Source organism: Elephantulus edwardii, unplaced genomic scaffold (assembly GCF_000299155.1).
Source record: "Elephantulus edwardii isolate Elephantulus edwardi_28Jun2011 unplaced genomic scaffold, EleEdw1.0 scaffold00020, whole genome shotgun sequence".
In the NCBI taxonomy this organism is placed as follows: domain Eukaryota; kingdom Metazoa; phylum Chordata; class Mammalia; order Macroscelidea; family Macroscelididae; genus Elephantulus; species Elephantulus edwardii.
Genome location: NW_006399770.1, coordinates 25,929,670 through 25,951,625, shown reverse-complemented (window position 1 = coordinate 25,951,625; position 21,956 = coordinate 25,929,670). Strand labels below are relative to the sequence as shown.

General features: G+C 37.2%; 1 protein-coding gene across 1 annotated transcript in view; it reads right to left on the bottom strand.

The window, feature by feature from the left end:
- Positions 1-21,956, bottom strand: part of NTNG1 (netrin G1) — a gene marked incomplete at its 3' end in the record, with an annotated part of 569,354 nt that overhangs the window by 89,930 nt on the left and 457,468 nt on the right. The window contains exon 4 of the mRNA XM_006882463.1: positions 17,306-17,332. Coding sequence (XP_006882525.1) covers positions 17,306-17,332 — 27 coding nt within the window. The remainder of the gene's footprint in view (positions 1-17,305; positions 17,333-21,956) is intronic.

The following is a 21,956-nucleotide window of genomic DNA, read 5'->3' as shown; positions in this document are numbered from 1 at the left end:
GGATTTCAGACAAATTTTGTTTCTGTTGCGTAAAGATATCTAAAAGGGTCTATAAAACACACTTTCATGGGCTAGTTGGCAAGCATTATCAACGCATATTTGTTCAGGTCTGTTCTGTACCAAGTACCTCATTCCAGGAGACAACACAAACCAGGCTTAGTTCTACAGTCTATTGTTGAGTCTATGAACCTTGGTATTTTTTACTTTCTTGTTGTTGTTGTTGATTCCCTTCGAGTCGAGCACGATTCATAGTGACCCTATGAACAAAAGGCTTGAAGCCTCTCTACAACTATCAACGTTTATTAATGTTCATAGAGTTTCCGGAGGCATGAGAATGATGATTATTTGTTATAAGGGTCAGTTCTAGACATTGAAGAATCAAGGGATAGGCATATCCCGGTCCCATATCCTGTATATGTACGGGCGCCTCCTACCTAGAACGACAACCCAAAACATCTCTCGACATTGACAAGTCCTCCTTGGGTTACACTCATCCCCTTACTTTTCCTACAGAGAACCACTCATCTTATGGGAAGGTGGGTTATATGCTACAATATCTCAGGCCATTAAGATAGTATATATGGTGTCTTAGTGACGAGCTAGTCAAGGGCAGTATGTTCTGGAGGTGTTTTCAAATGGAAGAGCTCAAGTTTGAGTTTGCAGTTCTGAAAAGCATAAACCTCCTGAACAGTTTAAAGGGTTCTTTCCATCACAGGGTGAGGGCAGAAGACTGGACAGGTAGGAGTTTCCAGAAAACAAAAAGATGGAGACAACAAAAGGGATGAGTGGGAGTGAAATTTCTCTTTAATGCTCTTCTTACTGTTTCCTTCTTTGTCTATACATTATCTATGTAGAAAACTATGAATGTGGTACGGCTAGATTTTTTTTCTTTTTGTTAAAGAGGAAAGCTTACTCTAAATCAGCATTGGTGAAAATTCATTTTTTAAAAAATAGTTTTATCATCATTTAAATGAAAGTTTACAAAGAAATTATTTTTTAATTCACTCATCCATATACATAACTCTCCTCCTTTCCATTCAATCCACAATGTATGCACTGCTCCAGATTGTTGATTGCAATAAGATACAATTTTGTAGAAATATTTCAGTTGGACAAAGAGAGGAAGAACTAAACCTCTAAGAATTTGTCTTCTTGTATCTGGCACAGCGGCTCATGGGGCCTCTGGGGCTGCAGGGTACATCCCCTAAGAGCAGAAATAAAGTTTTCTAAGATTTTCCTCCTACTGGTTCTCATCCCACTTCCACTGTCTTGTATCTTTATGCATCTGAAATTCTTCCTCTCATCCTAGTTCATCTGAGGACCATGTAGGTTGTTCTAGGATAAGTCTATTTAATTTAGTGGTTACTTTCTGCCTTTTAATGTGTTAGGACCTCATTAGAGTCGTGTCCTCCAGAAACCCGACATTAAATGATGAAGGGCCAAATTTCAGGTCAAGAGGACCCGCGAATATCTGGCATGCTTGCTGACATAAAAGAGAGGGCTTCTGTAAAAGTTCCTTTTGCTTGATTTTTCTTTTAACTTTCTATAGATTTGAGTATCTAAGAACAGCATTACTCTTGGGGCCTCGGCAACTGCCTGGATAATACAAAATGCTCGCTACCCTATGGACTCATGGCTACTCTCTTCCTAAAGAACTTATTTCCCAAATTGTCAGGTACATTGATATTCTTTAATGTCATTGTTTTAGATGCCATCAAGTTTATTCTTTCTCATAACAAGTATAGCTGAGCAACCGCTGCCAAGTCCTGTATCATCTTCACAATCGCTGTGTTTGAGCCCATTGTTGGGGCCACTGTGTTGATCCATCTTGCTCAGGGTCTTTTTTTTCCTCCCCCTGACCCTCTACTAAGCATGAAGTCCTTCTTCAGAGTCAGGCGCCTCCTGATGAAATGTCCAAAATACCTGAGACATAGTTTTGCCACCCTTCCTTCTAAGCAGCATTTTGTTTACACTTCTTCAAGACATCTTCATCTCCAACATCAATTTAATGACATTAATTGTCTTCAGTGTTAGATATTTAAAGTCATCTTGGAGGAAAGTTTAATATAAAGTTTAAATATTATTAACTTCCCTTTTTCTCTGGCTAGTATCCTCTCCTCTCTATCCAAAGGACAAATTAAATGCGCTTTAATATCTTCCAAGAATTTAGCTAAATTTAGTGACGAGTGTCATATTCATTTTCACCAAATGGCTCAAACTAAGTTCAGAGGTTGGGACTAAATACTTTTTTTCTTTGTAAGAGTGTTTCATGGTAAAATGACATATGCCCAACACTGATAGACAGAAAATAACACACAGCTGTCACACAGGACGTTGAAAGGAAAATAGTGAAACAAAGTAGGAGTCTTTGTGTTTCCTGAAAAAAAAAAAAGTCTTCATTCTCTGAATGACAGATGCTAGCTGGGATGGGCCATTCATAAGTCACACAGATGCGACACTGCTCACTTTCATTTAAAGACAGTAAAAAGAAAATATTATTTTCAGAACATAGTCAATGATTAATCCAGTGCAGATCTTCACTGCTATTTGTTCAAATTCATTCACAATAGTATTTGGAAGTGTCAATTTTCATATGTTACAAATGCCACAAAGTGAAATGGACATGGTACATGGAATCTGTGAATCCTGTTCTCACGAAAAGTATCCCTGAAACTAATTTTACTGGGTTTCCTGATATTCAGTGGAAATGAGTAACAATGTTAGAACTCTCACATTTGGGTTTTGAACAGTAACCTAAACTGTCATAATTCTTAGTCACCCATTAATTCTTTAAAAAACAAATACTACAGCATTTTAAAAGGAAGCATTTTGCTTTCTTACACATTACATTGTCAGAACTATTTGATGCAGCAGTTGGTATGAGCTGACATGCCTCACCAATAAGTTGATGGGTACACTTCACAGATATTCCAGATTCATACAGTGCAATGTTTCACAACACATAACACCATGAAATCACTGTATGAATCCAAGAATTCCTACCTCTCTTGTGGTTTGCAACTTGAACAGAAGAAACTGTTGACAAAGCTAATTTGGGAGCAACTGGATAGGTTTAAAAAAATGAAGAACAAATTAGAAACAACAGCGAACTTTTTAAACTGTAATAATTTATCATTAACCCACTTGTACAGTAGCCCTAAATTAAAAGATTATTTGTATTTCTTGTTTCCAAGAGTCTGTTTCAATGACAACAGTCATCTTGTTTTGTCTAGATATGGTTCAATATTGTCAAAGATAAAGTTTTCTTTTCAGAGGCAAAAATATTATAACTTTAAGCAAGGATTATTTGCAATTGCCATCTCAATTGTCCCTCTTTTAAAATAGTAAATTTTTGTTGAATTACTCAACAATCTTGTTACTTTAGTTTGCCATATCATTTGGTCTATATTATCATAAGCTTCTATACATATAAATATAGTTGACTATTTTCATTGAATTGATTGAAATCATAGATAAAGTCATCACCATGGTCAACCCTGCAGTAACATCTTAACATTGAGCCTGGAGTTAGCTTCAACGAGTCTAAAAATAAAAAAACAAAAAACAAAGAAAAGAACCAACCCCAAAACCCCACCAAAAAAACAAACCAAAAAAAATATGGTTTTCACTGTATTTGTTATTTTTGCAATAACTAAGTTTTCTAAAGGCATGATTTTTCTCTTTACATTTACATGCCATTTCTTTTTTAATTATTCGCCAAGAGTTATTTGTGAAAACAGGGATAGAGACTTATGCCCGCTCTTTGCAGATGTTGATAAGATAAATTATGGTTGCATACAACAGGCCTCTGATACAAATATGCCCTGAGCTACAATGTCATCTTCAAGTCCTTTATTCAACTGTGCTGTTTCTCAAAGAAATTCATTTGAACTCATTATTAGTACGATAAAAACCCCACAACTGGCATAATTTTAACATATAGCTGCAAGCTTTTTTGTCTTGTGACACTAAAACCCAGCAAAATAAATTAAATGGGTGTGTTTCAGAGTTTGATGAATGCATATTCTTGTTCAGCTGAGAACTCACGGTGGAGGGGTGATAAGACATAGATCCTGTCTTGTATAATTTGTTCAACTATGAAATGCAATGGAAAATACTGAATGACATTGCACTGAACATGCTTTCATTGAACTTGCCAAGAAATAAAGCCACTAAACCTCCCCCAAATCCTCATAGAATTAGACTAATAGGGACTGTATTTGATCTGTATTTCTTCTTCCACATATGTATGCAGAAACTTGAAAAAAATTCATTTGGAGCAAATGATTAAGATAATTCTATTTGCTAGTAATGTATGTATCTGGGACAGTCTCGATTTCTTCACTCTGATCAAGGACTGGAAATGCAGTCCCTCCAATTTGACTCCTCAACAAATTGCTAATATATTTTGTTTTGCTTAGCAGCTATTTCCTGGTTCCTCCTTTTGCTCATTTCCTCTTCCATCTGTATTCATTAGAATTTAAAAGGAACATCCTGTATATAACCAAGGAAGGTAGAAACCAAAGATGATGTTTTCTTTGTTTGGGTTTTACTTATTTATTTAGTCTTCTGGGAAGGAGGGGAGGCCAGAGAACATCATTCTTGTTATTTGAACTCCTATTTATATATAACTATGTGTATCAGTAGACTTGATGCTAAAATAAATTTAACGTTACATTGAATCCTACAAAAGCTAGTCTTCTGTTTATAAAGCTTCTATTTCTTCATGTGTTTATCACACTGCAGTCTGCAGTGTATTGACACTATTATATTGGCATTTTGTACGTGATGAATCATAAACTAGGTACTAGTCAAAGGCCAGATAATAAACACATTGCTCTGAAGGCTGGTAAAAAAGAAGAAAAAATAAGACTGTTAATTGATAAAGGACAAAAACCGAGTAAGTGGCAACAAAGACATTTTACTATGATGTGGAACAGAGAGAGAAAGATTGCTCCAAATGTCTGCAAGTTAGTGTGGAGCAACCGTCAGAGAAAGCACCTTGGTGAGGGATCACAATACTGGCTTTGTGTGTTTTCCCAGACTCTCAATACAATTGAGACAGTGGTTGGTTTGCTTAAGGAAAATTAAAAGGGAGACAATGGAAGGATGCCTGTGCTACTCACAACTTTTAAACCATATTTATACTCTACACTGTGGTGTATTATAAATGGCAGTAGAACTTTAGAATTCTCTTGGGATTGACCTTCACGTGAATTTGGTAGAATGCTTGTAACGGCTGAAGCCTCTCTCCCTCTCTGCGTGTGTCTTTTTCTTGTATCCTGTACTATGCTATTTCTGGGGCACTATCTACATTAAAGAAAACCAAAGCAAAACAGAACTATTCATACTGTGATTCTTTTCTTTTCCGTAACATGATATTCATGATAATGTTTTGATTTAGTACTACCAGTATATGAGATTATTTTCCCCTCTAGACATATGGGGTTTTATATCAGTAGGAATTTTACATGCTCCTACCTTTTTTGGGGTTAGAAATCTCAAGGGAAGAAATATTCGGCCGTGTCCTATTAAACTTTGGAGGAGCTGCATGCATCAGGAAAAACCAGGGTATGTTATTGACAACTATAATGCAAATTGGTCTAAACAGAAAATTAAATGGACAAAGACACAAACCACACATCTTCTCTTACTTGGCTGTGAAGCACTTAACGAAACACAACTCCCACACTAAGCAAGAACAAGCAATTGATGATTCCCAAAAAATTGAATGGACATTAAATACATAGCCCCTTGCCTAACAAAGCTATACATTTCCTTTTGAAGGAAGGTAGATTGCTCTTACACAAAAAACCAAATAAGGACTTTAGCAATTTAAAGCTTTATGTAAAGCTCGTGCCTGAAACTAGAAGATAACGCCAAAGAAATAATGTCTCACTTGAGGATTCCATTCTCCACAATTTATATTTGCAGATATGAACTGGTTGCATTAGTCTTTCGTGAGTGATTCTTTGGGGTATGTTTTAAGTGTGAGCCATTATCTTTGAAAAGAAGAGGATCTATTTCCTATTTTTATTTACACCATTTTTCAGAAAAGAAGAGAGGGCTTACTGATGATTCTGGTTTAAGGATAATACTGCAAGCACTACCTATTGCATTTACGGATTGTGTGTATAAGCACATATGTGCTTCCATCTCAAAATTGGCTTCGAGAGTGATTCGCTCCAATCCAGAGATAATTAATAGCATTCTTTAATTTAGAGGTTGTTATTGTTTCTTCCACCCAATGTATAAAAGATCATATTCTGGTAAAGCAGAACAGCCAGTCTTGGGATCTTATGCTTTAATATTATATTAAGGCACATAGGCCCTGACTACAAAAACAGGACTCCAATCTTACCATCTGTTGAGTCAAGCTCAAAATCACATCTCCAGGCTGTCCCTCAGGGCCACACAAGACCACAAGAACACTTACCTTCAAATTCCTATAAAATGTTACTTTGTGTGCTCTCGATTTCTCACGAACGTGTGGGTTGTTGTCACTAGGTGCTGTCAAATCAATTTTCAACTCATACCAATCCCACGTGATAGAACAGAATGGTCCCATGGGGTTTTCTTGGTTACAATCGTTATAGAAGATAATCAGGTCGTCTCCTGTGAGAGGAAGCTCTGGTGTAGTCTGTAGGGAGTTCCACTGCTATTCCAAAGGCTTGGCCTCTCTAGTAGTTTAAATTCACCAGTAGCTCCATGGGAGAAAGATTGGCTTTCCCATGAGATTTATAGCCTCTTTAAAACCAATTGGAGGGTCAGTTGTGACCCAGTTCCTACTTGAAGGAAATGAGCTTTTTGTTTGATTTTCTTGTGGAAAAGCTGGACGAGTTTGAACTGCCACCCTATCAGTTAGCAGCTATGCGCTTAGGCTGCTGTGCTACTCAGGCTCCTATGAGTTTTAATCTTGATAACTACCATTTAACAGGTCCATGTGTCATCATCCTAATTAGATTGACTTCTTTGAGGAAGGGCAAAACCCTGCAAAGAGCCTCAATAACTATCTGGTAATGGAATAATTGATATCAAATGGCTAGGCTACTGTAATCAGGTATTAGCAGATTGCTTCCTTCATAATAAAATGATAAAGCATAATGCTCTTGTAAAACATGAAACTGCCACAGTGACTTAATGTCTTTACTATCTTTCAGATAAGAAAGCTGATCTACTGTTGCCCATTGTGTTAAATTATGTGTATATACGTACACACAAAAAGACAAAAGAGGTTTTGATTCAACATTGTTAGAGCTGTTAAGTTGCATGAATGGCAGAAGAATGCAATGGCATTCCACACCTATATCCAGGTGTTACTAAACTGACAGGTAGGTTGCAAGGTAAACATGGCTTGACACCCACTTCACAGGCACCTAATAACAGCAAAGGCTAAAAGTGTAAATTGATGAGTTGCTTTCCACTTGAGTTTTTTGGTGCTGGGCAGTTACTGAATTGACAGAACAAATCTGCTTGATCCCTGAAGATCAGCTCTGAAAAACGTCAATATCTTCACATTGAGGGAATGAATACTATTCCTGGGTGTTTTGGGGGATTTTATTTTTAATTTTCAAGAAAGATCTCTGATTCACTGATACAGTTTTAGATCAAGAATATATTTAATTATATTTTGGCATCATATTGAAATATATCTCTTTGTCTTCTTAAACCTAACAAACATTAACTGACAAATATGACTTGTATTTGTAGAAAGACAAATACAGGTCATACATCAGACTATACTAGTAAGTTTACTGTTTAACATTTAGTCAATTGTTTATCTGGATTGAACTAAATGTCATTATATAGTTTATTAATCTGATAAGCCTAACCAACATTTCTAGGGGGGAAAATGATACTCTTCTATTAAATTAATGCAGAAATGGTGTTTGAAAATTAACACCATACATTGAAATTTATCCTCTATTCCAGTGTATTAAATATGTGTTAATCCCTGTATTTTAGTATAAATTTTCTCTTACTGCTCTGTGATTTTCCTAACCCTTAGGATGCTGCAGTTCAGTTCTTCCCATAAGTGTTAACACATTCTGTACCCATTCTACTTTTGAACTGTTAAGATTACTTTATTTACATGTATGGCATTGTCAAGAGGGATACCTCAATTTAAAATATGTTCTTCATCTGGAAGAGTGTTTTCTTCTACATTATATACCTAAAACAGGTTCCTTGGGAGTGGGAATGGAGACTTATTTTGGCTCAGAAAGAAAATTAGATTCTTTCTTTGAAAAATGTTCCTTATATGGGATGCATAACCTTTCTTAGTAATCAAAACTCAGAACCACTATCAACAGTGAGGTGGAAATCCTAACCTAATCTAGCCATACTTCTAGTGGAACAAGACTTTATGTGCTATGTGTCTTATTTGGGAGGAAAAATGTTGTCTCGGAAAAAACAAAAACCAAAAGAGTAAATTTAATCTTCTATAATAAATTGCTGTCTGTATGGGCATATTTAGTTACCAAAATACTTTTAACATTTTATCTCAATTTTCTCAAACTGTATTTTGCTTTATAGTTTCATAGTCAAGCAAGAAAGTAACTTAAAATTAGTAAGTTATCCTTTGGTTACTCACGTTATCTTAACATGTAGTAAAATTCGACAAACAGAACTAATAAATGTTTAATTCCAAGAAGTAAATTAGATACTTTAAAGGCTATGTGAATAATATAATTGAGACAAATTTTATGTTATCACATCTAATTCTAATCAAAGTTTCTGCATAACAAGAAGTCTCTAAGAATTCTTTGCCAGTGGGCAATTTGTTTCAAGTTGTTATAAATTCCAAATGGAAAAAAAAAAGTTATAAGTATATAGAAATATTTGCATTGTCCTCTGAGTGAACTGTTACATAATTTATTAATTTCATTATTTCATGAATCAACTAAGAAAAATCCTGGGGACACTATGAATGGCTCAGTGTGGTAGTCAAAAGGCAATGGGAGTCAGGAGATAAGTGTTCTCTGGAAGCTATTGGTATAAGAGACTTTAAGGATCTCTGGTGGCATAGTTTACTAACAGAAAGCTCAGCAGTTTGAATCCATTGGCTGGTCTATAGGAGGAGGATGAGCAGTCTCCACCCATAAATACTTATAGTCTTTGGAACCTGATGGCAGACTGCCATGAGTCAGAACCAAATCAACGGCAGAGGATTTAGGTTGCTGGTTTCTTTCCCTTACCTGTCATGTTCTGTGACTCTAAATTATCTCATTGACTTGCGAGGTCTTATTACAATTTAAGAAAGACTGCATCCTGCTGAGATGAGTCACTGGCCTCGGATCATTTAGGGTTTCAGAGATTTCTATGTGGGGGGGGGGAATCATTGCAGCAAGTTTTAATTATGACCTTTTTAATTCTCACTGTGAAACTCTCAACTGGAGTTGAGAAATTTTTATGGGGGAGGGAGGTATATATAACATGTGCTTCCAAAGGGATCTGAGAAGGCTAATCATTTAACAATGCTGTTGTTGTGTACCATTGAGTTGAAACCGACCCATAGCTGACCCTCCAAGTGGGTTTTCAGAGGCAGTTTATCACAGGGGGAGAGACTGCCCATCTTTCTCCTGTGGAGCAGCCGGTGCCTTTAGGATTACAGCACGGCTTGTTACCAATAAGCCACCAGAGCTCCCTCATCATTCAAGAATAGCCATTTAGAAAAGTGTCTTCTTAGGGATTCATGTCCTATACATCTGAGAAACTGGCCTGGATTTACGGATTCTTCCAACTGGATTCTATAAGTTTCTGGGTGTATGAAATTCACAATCACATAACCCACAAAGAAAATCAAATGTATGAATTGCTCATTGGATGTCATCACATTTTTACTGTTACATTTTCAGTTACATGCGAAAATTCATTTAAGTAATGTTGGTTTTGTGTGCTCTCCAGACAAGATTGAATCATAACTGACCTTCCAAGGGGTTTTTCAGAGGCAGTTAAAAACACAGAAGGAGATTGCCCATCCTTTTCCTGTGGAATAGCTGGAGGATTTGAAGCATGTGTTTTCAGGATTGCCTCACAGCTTCTTAGCACTTGGCCACCAGAACTCCCTATCTAAGTGATGGTAGTGACATAGTGTTTAAGCTAGCTAAAAGGTCAGTGGTTCTGGCCCACTAGCTGCTGCATGAGAGAAATATGCAGCAATCTGCTTCGGTAAAGTTTATAACTGTGGAAACTCTTTGGGACTGTTCTGCTCTGACCTGTAAGATCTCAGCTAATAGGAAGGAATACATGGAGATCTGTTGCTGTAAAGATTATGTGCTAGAACAACACCACCTCCCCCGCCCCCAGAGCATTTCTATTGTGAGACCTGGGGTTGCTCTGAGTTGAAATTGACTTGGCAGCACTTAACAGGGACAACACCATGCATGGGTTCAGGTTGGGATTGAATCTCAGTCTCCCATTTCGTCAATTTCCTAATGCCGTTATGCCTGAGCTTTCTCATGTGCAAAACGGGAAGACAGATACTACTTGTTGGTTGCTATCGTGCGAATGAATTAGTAAGTGTAGTAGGATTTTAACAAGTATTGGCTCCTATTCTATTTGCAGGTGCCTTTTAATAAATTTTGAAGCTACTGTAGTAAATAGTTCTTTCTGACACAATGGAAAAAGACTGTGCTCTATTTTTTATTGTTGTTGTTGTTGTTACCTTAATTAAAAGTGATTCTGAAATGCAAAAAAAAAAACACTCAATAACAAAGTTATTGCTTTCATGAGGAAATAGCCCACTTCTAGTGTTTACCTCAATGAATGCTAATTAATCACAGCATCAATTATTTAAGATATTCTGGAAATATTTTATCTTCAATATTTCAATATCAGCAACATTTTTAATCTAAGTTTCTGGCTGTTTATAGTCACATCAGCATAGACGATGAATGAAATATGTCTTTTCAAAAAAAATTATTTTACATTACACAGAGAACTCCACAAGGAAATGTTTTGCGACAACTTGGTTGTAGCACTTAAAATCCATTTATATGTTTCAGGGAAAAAAAAGAGACTTCTATTTTAGTCATTAAAATGAGACTTCAGAAGAAACATTTTGTTCCCCGTGCCTCAAGGAAAGCTCTATGCATGTTGAAGAGATCTATGTTAGAATTGCTAAACGTGACAGTCAATTGCCATCTCCATAGTGAAACAGGCTGAAAAGCAAGGTTGATGTAGAAAGCTAAAGACATTTTCTTTATATCAGAAAAATGTTAGTGGTATAGTAGCTTTAGAATATTTGGTTGTATTTTATAACACATAGCATCTACCAAGAATGAATGGTGGGGAGATTTTAGTATACACTCTGTAGGGAAATGTGACCTGTAGTGAAATGTGACCATATTATCCCAGCAAAAAAGAAAGGTTACTGATTTTTTTTTTCTAGAACATTCTACCATGTAGTTAATGCATACTCTAGTAATTTCATTAAATGAGCTGGCAAATGTTAAAGCTATGGCAGGCTAGGAAAAAAAATCCCCATTTGGAAATTGTACACTAAGCTGGAATCCTGCCTGGGCTACCATCCATATGATTGAGACAATTTGTTTAATTAACAAGATGCATGAGATATTCTTTAAATTTACTAGTAACACTAAAGGGTTGTTGTGGGGTTTTTGTTGTTGTTGTTTGTTCGCAGATACAGTAAGAAACAAGGCTCCATGATGGATATGGAAAGTCACTGCTGTGAAGATGCAAGTGAGTGAGTATCTTTCTTCCTGGCGTGTCTGAAGAGAAGAGCAGATGAAGGGGAAACTACTGGGTCCCTTTGAAGTATATATGTTCATCACTGTGGCTCCTCAGGGAATGGGAACGTGAAAATTACACTATTAATACCCAGAAAGGAATCCGTGTACAGCTCTAAAGTTCTGCAGAAGAAATCCCTAAGGCCTGTGAGGAAATCCTACCATCTTCATCATCTTCACAGCTAGGTGCCTACCCTCTGAAACACAACATCATTGCACTGGCTGGATAAGATATAGTTTCACTACCAAGAGGGAGGGTCTTAATCTCAAGTGGGATACGCAATTTTATTTTGTGGTACATATTTGTATCAGTAAAGAAAAAAAATGGATTTTTATTCTCACAGAGTATGTTCAGCCATGTTTCACAATTTGCTCAGCTAATTTTAAGAACTGTTTTACGTTCTTAAATATCTAAAATCTATATATTTACTCCCTCTCTCAATCCATACAGAAGTCATGTGGGGATAAAGGAAGGACATATTCTATATGCAAGTGGGGCAGAGGGAATGTATTTTCTGACGTGGAGGAGGATCACAGCACCTAAGCTCTTTCCTCAGAAACCAGGCTTGTAAATTCTCTAGCTGACAATATAATAAGAAATCAAAAAATGAACTTTTCCTCTAGGACACTACAATTTCCTGTATAGACAGAAAGCATATCAGCGACCAAGAGATCTTTTGAAATGTAGCATCCTACACTAGAAAGAGCCTTGGAAAGGAATTATTCAATTTAGATTTTTTTTTTCCTCCCTCTAATCACTTCTTTATGCTGTAACACTATGAATGTGGCCTTTGGAGTGCATTTAGGCCTTACAGGTATTCATATTTGGGGCAAGATTATCAGTCACACCAAACCTCGGACTTGCCATTTGTAAAATGGAATTCTGTTGACCTTGGGTCACACCTTCCTAAATTCCAAGTGAAAAGTTCTGCCACACTCTTCCCAGGAAGTAGAGGGGTGAGCTGGACTGAGCTCCATTGACAGCTCTGGTCTTCTTCTTTTTTTTTAGTTCTGGTCTTCTAAGAAGAGTCTCACGGTACCTATTCCCTGGAAGTGGCTACTTTATTTAGCACAAGAGTTCACTTACATGTTTGAAGCTCCCTCGTAAGACCTTTTAGAGATCTTGGCACATCTTTTTGTTTAAGCCAGGTTTATCTAGATGCCCCCATGAAGAGATTACTAAGAAAGGCAGAGATAATCAGCTCACACTTAAAAAGAAAAAAAAAAGTGGCTTGACATTCTAAAGTCATCTGAGACATTTAGGTTAATTCATGACAAAGTCAATTCACTCAAGGTGAAAAATTGTCAACAACATTTGCTAAACCTCTCGCATTTTTTAAAACCAAATCTTACAAACTAGGAGGTTCTTATTCCCTCTCCCATTAAAATATTTGATTTGCTTTTCAGGATTAAAGAGGCAGCTGTCCTAATGTTCATTCAACTTTAGGATAACCAAGGTTTCATGAATGTGAAATGCTAGTTACACAAATATGAAATGAATCTATGATGAGGGTACTGGGTATACGAAATAACAGACTCCCGAAGATATTTCACCGGGGACCTTCACTCTGCTTCTAGAACATTAGCAAACAGTTCGAAATTAATATCACACACCATGCAATTTGCCATATCGCTACACTAGCCTGATGATTTTTGCCCCTTATTATATAAAACCTAATTAGATAAAGGGCAATTTAAATGAGACTTATATTTGGAGGATTTAGAAGTATTAAAGCAAAGGGAAAGAAACAAACAAACACGGCAGCTCCCCGGATAGCATGAATATGATTACTAATAACCCTTGGGTGGGAAAGTGATTAACCTTGTGATTTCCCTCACAATCCAGGTTTCTCCAGTAAATTGATACTGAATAAAAATATTTGGATGCTGCATAGAAAACAACTTTTACAAGGTCTCCAACTGGCATCAAATGTTTTCAAGTATGAAAACATTTCTGGGCTTTCTCAACAGGCTGATGGATCCCTGCAGGTAGCACATCCCTTGTTTAATAGTCCTGCCAATTAAATCAAATTAGAGATGAATTTTTAACTCTGTGATGAAGGCAACGTTCATTATAAGAGAACCCAGGGAACTGAAACATTTCCCTCAAGTAAACTATTGTTTCAAATTAAGTTCAGGGGCTTGGGGAGGGGGCAATCTAATACCTTCATTAATAATTCTGTATTTGACATACTATTGTGCTGACCTTTGAAAATTAGAAAATAATACATACCTAAATCCATATAATGCTCAAATTGCACTTTCCTTTTGTTACTGTCCTATGGAATACTCCTGTTTATTTACATTTCAAAGCTTTGGCTAGATCTTGAGATGTAATCTTCTGTTTCAGTGGCTGGTCTGCCTCCCTCACCTGTTACCTGCTTTGCTAAGAGGAGACACTCACCCTCACAAAGCCATTTGCACATCAGGTCAATCTTTGCTTTTAAATTACATTCTTTATCATATACTGCTGAACATAGTTTGTGAAGAACTTGCTTTTCAAGACTAAGGATAAGATAATTTATGCTGAAATATAATGATTCGTTTATCACCTTAACAAAACCACCTACACTGAACCAACTATCAATTTGGGGCATCAGAATCAACGAATGTTCACTTAGATAAAATAATGCCTATTAACTTAAAATGTATGATCTATTTTATCCCAAAACTGAACACTGAATGAATTACTGTCACCTGAGGTGAAGTAGATACACAGTTTGTAAGACTCAAGTGACCACCAATCTATTTTGGGATTCATTAATTGCTGACAGCATCACCAGTATTTTTTTCCCCCCAGCCATTGGCAAAGCACATCAAAATAACTAAGTTTTAAATGAAGTACCTTCTGGATGTCTTGGAGACCTATTTCCTAAAAGATAGACAACAGCAGGTACAAATGGTCTTAATGGGAAATTTGTTTCCAAAATATTTTTAGCAGATGATCGGAAAGGATGACCAGTCTGTCCATGACGTGAGCCTTAATGCAGGTGTTGATAATTTGAGATCTATACTGAAATCTCCTAGGGATCCAAAACCTACAGTCATTTCTGCATACAGGATATGTATGTGAATTTATGGTTTCATGTGTCAATTATTTGCACCAGTAATGTACAGCATTTATTTTCCTTGAGATATGCTTTGATGATCATAGTCTCATGGGTGTAACATCTGTTTATAATCACATCTTGCTTGTGCTCTTGTAGAATTAGTTCATTGATTCCTTCTTTGGAGTGGGTAAAGGGAAAAGCCCAGGCAAACATGCCAACTTAGTTAAAATCCACGCGGCTCCCTCTTCTCTGCCTCGCACTTTGGAAACCTCACTCCTAAGCTCTCTAGAAAAGGCCATCTGCTAGTGAGTTCTTTCTTGCTTTTTGAAAGGACAGGAATCTGCCAGTGCATATGACAAGTACCTTCTGCACCCTCAAAGAAAGAATGTGCTAATGCCATTAAAGCAGCCTAGAAGATAGCAATCACCTTTGATGGTCTTATTGTAAACCTCTTTACCTTAAAGCTAGTCAATAGGCAAGCTAGTCCCCTGTGATTCTGGGCGAACCCTGGAAGGTCTGATACCCTGTTTGCCTGGACTCTGGGGAAACACCTTCCACGTAGCACAATGAGAGGCCTGGACAAGGTTGAATATAAACTGTCGCTTTTATGTTCATGGTGTCTGTTTGTTACTAGGAGCTAAATTTCTCTAGATTCCTCATAAAAATGGTGAAAACATTTTCTGAGGGCACAACAAAGCATCCTTTCAGGTCACCAGTGATTTCAAAATAAAACAGAACGAAACAAAACTGGAATTTCCCGATTAAGTGTGTAAAAAGGTCAACATCTGCTGATGCTCAGGGATGGGGGATGTGGTGGAGACGGCCGATGAGATGTGGAGTGAACCTTACAGTCAGAGCGTCCATGCAACACACAACTGACACTCGGAACAGAAACACACCCCGACACCAGAGAACTACTTTCCCATCTATCCATTTCTGAGACGTGTTGGCGCCTGGATCCCTGGGCAGCCCCAATCATTTCTCTCAGCTTGTTGTGGTTTGGTTTCCTGTTGCTCTGAACTGCATGTGCAAAGGCAATTGTCAAGGCCTGAAAGGAGCACAATGTGGGGTATATATACTGATGGGCAAATGTCGAGGGAGATACTAAAGCAGATAAATGATCCTATTAAACCTGGAGGTTTTCATTTGCAAATTTGTAGCTACTGATGTCATTGCAACAAGATCACAGAGAGGCTGCTCTAGCATTAGGCTAGTATCTGAATGAGTGGGAAACTCAAGTTCTATTTACATCTGGCCAATTTTCACAACACATCTAGAGCTTAGCATATCACTGTCTAAGCCCATTTACAAGTTTAAGTAAAATGGGTTGATTTATAAATTGGAAGACTAGATTGAGCATTCACAGGAAGCAAGAAGCTCTTTTATCCGAATTATCAGAGTATTGCTTTTTAGAAGGACGTTGTATATTGTGGGTCTCTGTTGCTTTTTCACACTGCAATCACCCTGCATGGCACAGCTTCTGTGATGATGGCCCCTGTTGAGTGTGACTATGGCAAAAATTCTTCTTTTATAGTCTCTAGCACATTATTTTGACTCCGCTAGTACTTTATTTCTAATCAGTTATTCAGTAGTTGTGCAAAGGTTTTAGCAATGGGAACTAAAGAGTGCAACATACAAAAACATGGACTCTCTGCCATGCAAAGCTATTAGGCATTTTCTGAATGGGTATTTCAGGCCCAGTGCCAGGATGCCAAGCTCTTCTAGTTGAGGAGGAAGCTACAGTCTGATTCTCTGGGTGCAGCTGGAAGACTATTCTTTGGAGTCAGAGAGCAGAATAGGTGAAGGTGATGGTTGAAAAGTGGTTTTCCTTTGGGTTACTTCTCTTTCTACCAAAAGTTATCTCACAATAATTTCTATTACTCTAATAAGTTCTGCCTGCATTTTTATACACTTTTCTATCAAATTGCAACCTAAGATGTCAAAAAGATATTGATCTCTACATTTTCGGAGGAAGGAATGGAAGTACCTATTTATGTTCCGTTCATCCAGAAAGAGTAATGATCACCAATGTGCATCATTCAGGCCTTCACAACGCCTAGAGTGCAATGCGCTAACAATATACTTTCTACAAATTTCATGGTGTTCCTCTTGGGTTCTAACGAATAGGCCCAAGGCATCCATTCTCTGCTTTTCTAATTTATGTTAGAAATCCATATTCTGTCCTATAAAGAGAATCCAATTTGCCTGTTGATTACTATGCATGGATAAATATGACTTTGTTTCTTTTTGTTGTTGTTGTTAAAAAATAAGTAACTGCACCTCTCTAAAGGTGCCTTCAGTTGATCAAATATCAGGAAAACTGAGGCTCTGTTAAGACTGCAGAGGACTTAGGTACAACTATTTTATCTGCATATTCATATCTGTGCAGACATTGACACAATTTCAATCCACAACATCAGAAATGGACACTGAGAAAATAGATCTGAGGAGCTGAACAGGAAAGCAAAGCTAGTCTAGACTTGGTTTGGTTATTTTTTTACTTACTACCAATACTGGAAATACTGGGGATACCTGGGGAGAAAGAAAACAATAAAGAAAAAGTTGTTAGCTTTTAAACACATAAGATATATTTAAACTAATGTAAAAATCATGGTGGTTTAATACTGGATAACATTCAGACCGTTATGAAATGAACACTGAAACACTTTTTGTCATTTTAATTCTAGAACTTTTGGGTTCTTCAGAATCTAATGCTTACAACAGCCTGATAGCAAGAATTTTGTGCTTGTCTATAAGCTAATGAACAATTTACATGTAGTTCAAAATAGATATTTAGCTAGACTTGTGCTCTGAGTAGAGGACACAAAATATATATTGCATAGTCTGGTGCAAATGTATCCACATAAACAACAGATACTTTAATGGGTTGTGAGATGCATGCATTAGCGGTTGAAAATAATTTTGGTACTTTACTTGATTAATTTCACATAAATATCATTTTTATTCCTCTTTTACTTGTCAAATATATGAAGAAAACCCTTTAATTGAAAGCAACTTGAATGGAATTATTCCAGAATACATTAGGCTGTTCATACTGACCATGGACTTTGTCAATTTTTCAACTTGCACCTTAACTTGCAAATTGAAATACATTGGTGTAAACATTTCAGAATTTGACTGAACCTTCTATAAAAGTGGATATAAACATAGTCTGTATTCAGATTAAAACGCTTAGTAAGGCTGGACATGGCAGTGTCCAAGGGTTTTTGAGAGCATGCTGTTTGGGTCTACAGTTGAGCCATGCATTATATTCCCTGATTATATGACCTTGGGGCAAGTGGTTTAATCTCTCATTGGTTCAGTTTCTTGTATTTTTGGATTGTTGTGATGATTATAGAAAGTGATACACATAAAAACACTTAGAGCATTGTTTCACATACAAAAGGTATTAAATCCATGGGGCCTAGGATTACTGTTATTATTATAACTGGTTCATCAAGCAACACTACCATATAGTTTACTATTTGAAAGTCAGAGATTGACTTTGGGCGGTGGTATGAGTGAGAACCAGGAAGAAACCCAGGCAGAATGGAACTAGATTCCTGCTTTGCTACTAACTAGCAGGGTAATTTCCAGCAGGTTCCTGGATTTCTCTACACATTTCCTCATCTGAACAGGAACTGACAATATCTAGCACATAGAGTCACTGTGATGACTGAATGAGACGATCTATAAACATGTCTGACACAAGCTACACTTTTCAATAATTGATAGCTGTTAATAAGCATGCTTGTTCTCCTTGTTCTCCTAATTGCTGAAGTGTACTAACAGGAGGGAACTGAAAGAATCATTGAGCTTCTATTTTTGTGTTTGTCTTGAATAACTGTCCTCTACTTATTTTTACCAATCTTTGTAATTTTCTCAGCAATTTCTAGTTTTATATTCTTTAAAAACAAGAGATGCTTTTCTATCTATTAGTAGGAAAGAAAGAAGGGAGATTTAAAGCTTACTATGATTTTTTAAAACTCTGGAAGGAACACAAACTTATTTTCAGTTATTAGACACATTCAACATCTCTTATTTCTCAATGTACAGATGGTATAGTGCTTTTGCTTCACTACCGACCACTGCTCCGTCCAAATTGGAAACTTGCATTTTTCCATTTATGTTTTCACTCAATGGTAAACACTGTAAATCAAGCTGAATAAAATTTCTGAAAAAGATTTCTGAGTTTCTGTACTCACACCTCAGTAGACACTCTGCTGCATCGTGACCATGCCTTGGTACTGAATCTGGGTTTTTTCCCCTTTGCAAATCCTCTGTTGAATGAGGTGTGACTGCAGCATCATAATTTTAGTATCAACTGCAGAAGTTCCAAGCCTCCCTATGACTGAAAACCCTGCCCCATTGCAAAGCATCGCCTGCCTTTTGCAATCTGTCAAAGGGGATGGACGTTAGGTTGGCAGGAGAAGACTTTTCATGTGTTTTCAAAGTTCCGTGAAGCTACAGAGACATGCATTATGCAAAACAAAGTTCTCAGGGTGTTTGGCTAGACAAAACAGAGAGCAAACTCGCAAGACTCTTTGATGCACTGCTTACTGCAGCTGAATAGGAAGATGCAGAAATGTTTCCATTCTGTTTAGGAATATTACCACAGGGAAGAAATGTTCTATCCAGCTTGACAAACTTTGCCCAGTATGGTTATTACAAGACTTTATTTTCTTCATAAAGATGTTTTCTAGCACCTAGCATTTGGATGCTTAAAATTCAGACTTGCAATTTTTTTTTGTCGCTGACTTTTTTTAGGTATTTCCAAGTAAGTAATGTTGCTTCCTATGCCACTACTATAAAATGGGAATTGCTCAGTTAAAAAAAGTAAACTTCTCATTTGAATAAAGATTTTTGAAGCTAATACCTGAACACCAAAAAATGTTCATCAGTAAATTTTTGCATATGATTTCCCCTCCATGTTTGATGCTCTAATATTTCATTTTTTGTTTCTCTCCAATTAGTAAGACCATTCCATCCACTGAAAAGGATGAATATATGTCAAGAGAAAGTCTTCAAACACTCAAGAAAATAAGGCAGGAAGATGTAGGACTGAATTGTAACGAGTCAGCTTATGTAAGGTAAGCTTTTTTGGAGACAGTAAATCATGAATCAGTGATGCCATTTCAGCTTCTCACAGGAACTGTGCACATAGCCACCTGAATGAGCATCCCATTTGCTCAGGGAAACTGTCTAAGTGTCTGTGGATAATTTTCAAACATTCCCTGTGAGGGAACAATGATTGCACAAGTATTATTTTTATCTTTAGAAATGAACGCAATTGGTTTTTCCTTTCCTTCAGCATCTTCTGATTATGCGTTAGCCACTGTCTCTCTTGTGAGCACACTACTTTTTGTAAAGATCTCCATGATCCATTTCTCAACTTATTTATTATTGTTTTTTCCCAGTTTTTCTGTGTTTGCCTGAGAACTCTGAGAGTGTGAGTAGCTTCCTGGGTCAATGACTGATAGAAACCAGTAGCCCTTGGTGATGTACTGTTAATGCATTCACCTGCTAACCTAAAGGGTATAAAGTCAAGCCAACCCAGAAGCATCTTGGAAGAAAAAAATCTAATAATCTCCTTCTAAAATACTAGCCATCGATGCCTCTGTGCGACATGGTCCTCCTCTGGCACATACCTGGTCATTGTGAGTTGGAATCAAATCACTACCAACTGGTAGGTATCCATTTGGACAAAAAGGAATTGCTTGTTTCCATAAAGGTTTCCATCTTAGTGAAGTTAGCACTTTTGAATATAATGGGACATTCCTTCCTGTGTCTCTGGTGCTAGGAAGCGGAGCTACAGTCCCAATGGCATGAGGTTCAAATCCGTGAGTGGCTCCACAGGAGAAAGACAGACAATTTCCTTCTGTGTGACTTACTGCTTCTGAAAATCCACTGGAGGGTCAGCTCTGACTCTGTGTTTGCTTAACAACAACAACAAAAACAAATGTTCCAAGAAACATTCCTCAGAGTTTGGCTTTATGGATATCACACACCACCACCACACCACCCCCCTTTGAGCTACTGGTAACTTTTCCTGCATTCTAACAGCAAGAACGATGCAATGGACAGCATCCCCTTGCCTTCCTCTGCCTTCCAGGAAGTGTGGCACTCAGCTTGATACTCAACAACTGGGGAAGCGCTGTCAAATGTTTAATGTTGGGTGGGCTTATGTTCTTTGTGACTCATTTTCTCCGCTCTTACTTTTTAATGCCTAGTTGAATTCTTACTTGTATTTATCCTTCTACTAAATCACCTAGGGAGTGAGGGGATGTGACAAAGTGACAGAGGTAGTGCTAACCTGAATTAGTGTTTATTCATACCTGAAGAATGGAAGAAGGTGTGAATTGAAAGGCAGAAGCTGAGAAGAGAGCATTCTCAGCAATGATGGCAGGTTTTGAGGTCTAACATGTATAGAAATCTAGGAGCTTTCTTTTAAGAAAAAGATCACAAAGGAAACATACAAAAATTATACAGGAAAGTTAGGGATTGTTTTGTTTTGTTATGTTTTGTTTTGAAGGATATAGTGAAATCATACTCAAAATATTTGTGAATGATAACTAGGAAAAAAGGTGCATGGAAAGGAAGACATCAAAGGAAGAAACCAGATTTACTAATAGATAACAGGGCGTTAAAAAAATTTAAAAGATGAAAAGGACTTAAATCGTCTTATTTAGCTATCCTCCATCTTTGATTTTATTTTTCTTTATATTTTCTTTTTCTTTCAGAAGAGGAAGTTGAAAGCAGAAAAAGCAGTGTTTGTCCAAGTTGAACTCTGAATTAAACACAGGAGCATGTAATCTCTAATCACTGTTTATTATTTATTGTTGTCAGGTGACCTCAAGCAACTCCTACCAACCCTAAGAACAAGAGTTGGAAACCTTGCCTTATCTTCTGCTGCTCCCACCATCTCTCCCATGCTCAAGCTTATTGTTGAAGTTACCCTGTCCAGTCATCTTGTTGAGGGTCTCTCTCTTGCTGACCCTCTACTTTCCCCAGCATAATGACTGCGGTAATCGGGATGAATGGCAAAAAATAAGGCTCCAGGAGTAGACAGCATACCAATTGACATATTTCAGCTAACAGATGCTGCCCTGGACGTGTTCACCAAGTTGTGCCAAGAAATCTGGAGAACAACCACTTG